Consider the following 5,253-nt stretch of genomic DNA (forward strand, 5'->3'; position numbering starts at 1 on the left):
ATATATGCTTCCTTACCAATTATATATTGACCATATAGGAAAATGGTTACATACTGAGTCAAATTATTACAATCAACTTCACCTGTTTCTTAGTACATTTTAAAATGTGGCTACTAGAAAATTTAAGATTCACACGTGGCTCACATTTTAATTCTTAGAGGCTTGACTCCTTTTTGAAATTTCAGGCTCTCTGTTCAAAGGACCAAAAGCCAAGAAGGCCATAAAATATAAAAATTCAATATGAATATCATTATTTTATTTCCATTGGTGAATAACATATACTTATTATTTATAAATGAACATAAGCACAGTCACATGTGAAATGTAAATATCCTCTAGGTGGGGCCGGACCGCGCGGGTAGGAAGCCCTGCCCCAAAAAACCGCGGCCAGCACCTGTCCTTGCTGTCTCATTCGGCCCATTGTCTGATTACAGCTTCTGTCACTCAGGGCCTGAGGGGCGGGGCGTGAGACCCTATCCAATCAGAGGAGCAGGGTCGGGGACTGTCCAATCAGGCACGCGTCTGGAGAGGAGAGGCCGGCTTCCGGAATCTGGCGGGGCCTTTGTCCAGACAGAGTTCCACTTCCTGTCCCCGCCGCTCTGCGTCCTCTGCTAGCCGTTGGCCGTGTGACCCGACCCGCAGGCACCCGGAGATCCAGAAGTGAAACGTCAGGCTCCCTGGAGACCAAGAGATGGTGAGTGTAGGGCCCAGGCCTCCTGAGAGACAGGCAGGGGCGGGCTGGAACCCGCGGTACCGGCTGGGGAGGAACCGGGCTGCCCGGGTGGGTTCCGGGCTCCGCGAACCCGAGGCCCTTCCAGCTGCACCATGGCGGCCGGGCCCCGCGCGCCTCGGCGCATCCCTGCAGAGAGGCTTTGGCCCAAGCCCAGAGCCGTCTCCCCGCGGCTGCTCTTCGCCCACAGACCCGCGTCTCCCCGAGTTAGGAAGGGAGAATCCCGACTCCGCGGGTGGTTTGTGCATAAGAGGATGATCTGTAGCCCGTAGGGGCCCCAGTCCCTCCTGTCTCCCGAGGGAGTCCTTGCACAAATGTGAAACAGTTTTATTTGAGCAAAGAGTGATTCATGAATGGCAGAGGACCCAACCATGTTTTTTTGGTTTGGTGGTCCCACCAGCAGGCCTTGAAGGAAAGGCTTTTATCAGGTGCATGAGGAAGCAAACCACATTCATTAATTAGTTTGGTACAGTTACGTCATCTCCTGATTTGAGCTATCTAGGTTGAAATTTTCTGGTCTTGTAATCAGAGTAATTAGAGATTTGTGGTTGATGAAGCCTGAATTTTGTTTCTGCAAGATAGTCATTTGCAAGAAACGCATTTAATTTTTTTTTTTAACATAAGAACCCAGGGCACTAGAGCCACCTCAGTCGGATTGCCTGCTATTTAATTATTATTATTATCATTTTTGAGACAGAGTCTCGCTCTGTCGCCCAGGCTGGAGTGCAGTGGCGCGATCTCGGCTCACTGCAACCTCCGCCTCCGGGTTCAAGTGATTCTCCTGCCTCAGCCTCCCAAGTAGCTGGGATTACAGGCGTGCGCCACCACGCCCGGCTAATTTTTGTATTTTTATTGGAGACAGGGTTTCACCATGTGGGCCAGACTGGTCTCGAACTCTTGACTTCAGGTGATCCACCTGCCTCAGCCTCCCAAAGGGCTGGGATTACAGGTGTGAGCCACTCTGCTGGCCTAGTTAATTATTTTCAACACTCCAGGGAAAACTGGTTTTTCCGCTGCATTTTCCAAATGCATTTCAAGCAGGGTCTCAAAAACACCACCATGTTCTTCAGGCCTAACTCTAGCCTGCAGTAAAATACTAAATTTCCTGTACCTTCCAGATTCTCCCAAATGCTAACTTCCCCTTTCTAATTCACAACATTATTAACTATTCATCCTTGGCTGTAATTTTAGGCACAGTATTGTAATGAATCATTTTTTCACAATGCATTGGATGGCATTTTTTTTTTTCTTTTTCTTTTTTTTGAGACGGAGTCTTGCTCTGTCGCCCAGGCTGGAGTGCAGTGGTGTGTTCTCCAGGTTCGAGCAATTCTTCTGCCTCAGCCTCCCGAGTAGCTGGGATTACAGTCCTGCACCACCACACCTGGCTAATTTTTATATTTTTAGTAGAGATGGGGTTTCACCATGTTGGCCAAGCTGGTCTTGGACTCCTGACCTCATGTGATCCACCCACCTCAGCCTCCCAAAGTCCTGGGATTACAGTCGTGAGCCACTGCGCCCAGCCTGGACGGCACTTTTTAAGAGATTTGTTTTCTGTTTGTAATCATTCCACACGACAGGAAAGCAGAGAATCATCCTCTGACACTATTGTAAAAAATCTTTGTGCCTCTCCTCCTTTTTATTTTCCCTAGGCACAGACACCTTACCAGAATGTCTTTGGTTTGAGGTTCCACTTTGGAAACTTGACAGGGTGATTTGCTCTCAGCCACCCTCTGGACTTTTTCCTCAGTTTCAGTATTGTCTAGGGATAACACAGGATGCCCACCATGGCCGTGTCTGCTGCAGCATCTAGTGAATTTCAGGCCCTGGGTTATTTCTCAAAGGACAGCCTGAGGTATGAAGTGTGGCCTCTCCAGGGAGCAGCTGGATGCCCTGGGCTGAGAGAAATCTCCTGGTCCACTCTTCCTCTAACACTTAGGACATTAAGATTGTCTTCACCCAACCCAACTTTCAATCCTTGGAGACACACGGCTGATCAGCCAATCAGATGCTGCTGTCAGAGGGAAAAGACCGAAATCATTTCTGCCCTTCGGTCTCTCAGATTTGTGAAGGGAGACAGAGTGTTTCAAAGGACAAGAAAACCCCGCCTCCATGAGATGGTGCAAAAACCTGTAAAGCAAAATTCACCTGGGACACTCAGTGGGGCACAGTGCAGTGTATCATGGTGGGTGGCCAGTGAGCACTTCAGTGAACAGGATGGAGGTGGGAGAATCTCCCAAGGAATAGAATAGCCTGACTTGACACAAGTCGTTAGCTGTGTTTATCAGTAGCGCTTGAAAGGTAAGAAAATACGAAGGACGTGAAATAGGTCAATTTCAGGAAAAAGGTTAAATATCTAGTCATACATACCTTTTTCTTCTCCTGATTAAGGATAGAAAGTTACTTAGGTCTGTTCTTTTGTGGAAGATGATTTCCAACAGAATCCCAGGGCTTAGCTTTGGGAATGCTACCAGGGAAAATAAAATGCTTCTTGGATGGCTGTGGAGAATGTTTACATTTTCTACAAAAAAATTATGGTAGATTACTTGGTAAATTACATAGATTCATCAGAACATGAGCTCCTCTCTTTGCAGGATGAATTTGTTATTATGAATATCTGTTTTATATCCTGTTCTCTGCATGTCTGAGCTTAATGCTAAGTTGTGGGAGACGGAACTTAGCACTTCTAAAAGTGTTCACATATGACTGCTTACTATGTGATTTGTTATGGAAAGAGTTAAACAACAAGTTTATTGTCTGAAAGCAATGAATAATTCTGCTTTTTCTGTGGAGGTGAAAGCGTAAGTGCCTTACAGTTTCCTTTTCTTCTGTAAATGCTGTTTGAGTGATTTTGTTGGATATTTCCAACAATGGGTATTACTTAAAACTAAGTGGATAGCCCTGATTGGGAAACTGAAGCCCAAGGACAGTCATTCCAAGCTAAGGCCAATATTCAGCCTGCAAAAGAAAGCAATTGAAGGCCTGGCTCAAGCTTTTCCAACCAACCCACAGGCCTGGGCCACATGCTGTCCTGGGCTTTGAATGTGGTCCAACACAAATCAGTAAACTTTCTTAAACATTATGGTATGTTTTTGTGATTTTTTTTTTTTTTTTTTTTTCAGTTCATCAGCTATCGTTAGTGTTAGTGTATTCTATGTGTGGCCCAAGACAGTTCTTCCAATGTGGCCCAGGCCCAGGGAAGCCAAGATTGGACGCGCCTGGCCTAGCTGGTGCTTCCCGAGGAGCCTCCCCTGCAGGTGCCCCAGCCTGCTCACAGCAGCCATGGAAGGAGAGAAGCTGCAGAGCCTGGGAGCACTGGGGACCCACAGGCAGATGCAGTTAGAGTTGGGATGGAAGGGATTTGGGGAGGTCTTCCTGGGTATGGAATCGTTATTATCCTGGGGCTGTTTCTAGACTTCGTCAAATAAATTTAGCTTTAGGTAGGAAGTTACCGAACTCTAAAGGAGGATTGCAACAGGAAGAAGGTGGCAACTATCATACCTTTGAGGATCTCAAAAGTTAGGCAGACACGGGCTTTTTTGTGTTTTTATAGGGAGGAGGGAAGACAGGATAGAGGGTGGGAAAACCAGATTCTAGATCCCAGAATGTTTTACTCTGAAATCAGGGTGTTCTTAGGAGGGGCAAGAAGGAGGGGTTGTATGCTGGCTCAGACTGAGGGTAGTTCAAAATTCAGGGGCTTGAGGGAAGGAGAGAAATTTTAGCAAGTTTTGATAGAGAAGTGTTTTGACCACTGAAGACAGAATTGTTCAGCTGTTTATGAGGAAAAAATGGGGATTTTCAAGAGTCTGTATCTGGTACTGTGGTAGGTAACAAAGTGAGCGTCGTCTGGGTCATATTATAAAGGGGTTTCTCTTCATTCAGCTGCTCCTGGAGAACACAAAGAGGGAGCAATTCTGCTGCTCAGGCCTTTTGACCAGAATGTCTTAGGCACTCTTCCTTCCCCACCCTTTCCCGGGCTTTGTGCGGCTGTTCCGTTTGGCCGTTGCTGATATGTATCTTTTATAGTAAACCAGTAAATATAAGTACAGTGTTTTGCTGAGTTCTTTGAGTAGTTTTATCAAATTACTGAACTTGACAGGAGGTTATGGGAGTACCCAGTTTATAGGCAATAGACATCAAAAATATAAATATTAGAAGTATAAATGGGTGCCCAAGGCTTGTGACTGGCATCTGTAGTGGAGCAGTGTTGTGGGACTGAGCCCTGAACTTTTGGGGTCTGGGCTGGCTCTAAGTGGTGTCAGAATTAAAATATCAGACACTTAGCCGGGCACAGTGGCTCATACCTGTAATCCCAGCACATTGGGAGGCCGAGGCAGGTGGATCACTTGAGACCAGGAGTTGGAGACCAGCCTGGCCAGCATGGTGAAACCTCATCTCTACTAAAAATACATCACCGGGCATAGTGGCACATATGTGTAATCCCAGCTACTCACATCTGTAATCCCAGCTACCCAGGAGGCTGAGACATGAGAATCACTTGAGCCTAGGAGGTGGAGGTTTCAGTG

General features: G+C 46.6%; 1 protein-coding gene across 8 annotated transcripts in view; it reads left to right on the top strand.

Annotated features, from left to right (window-relative positions):
* The first annotated feature begins 504 nt into the window (after positions 1-504).
* The window catches only part of ZNF195 (zinc finger protein 195), a 27,821-nt gene continuing 23,072 nt past the window's right edge, over positions 505-5,253 (top strand). For 4 of the 8 annotated variants that reach the window (XM_011988178.1, XM_011988180.1, XM_011988181.1 and 1 more), the window contains exon 1: positions 509-694. Coding sequence is in view for 3 of the 8 variants with exons in the window: in XM_011988185.1 (XP_011843575.1) it covers positions 692-694 (3 nt within the window). In the remaining 5 variants the exon portion in view is untranslated. Of the gene's footprint in view, positions 695-5,253 lie in introns of all 8 variants that reach the window. The other 4 variants (XM_011988177.1, XM_011988179.1, XM_011988182.1 and 1 more) reach the window with 3 other exon arrangements.

The sequence above is a fragment of the Mandrillus leucophaeus genome, unplaced genomic scaffold, assembly GCF_000951045.1.
Source record: "Mandrillus leucophaeus isolate KB7577 unplaced genomic scaffold, Mleu.le_1.0 Scaffold325, whole genome shotgun sequence".
Lineage (NCBI taxonomy): Eukaryota > Metazoa > Chordata > Mammalia > Primates > Cercopithecidae > Mandrillus > Mandrillus leucophaeus.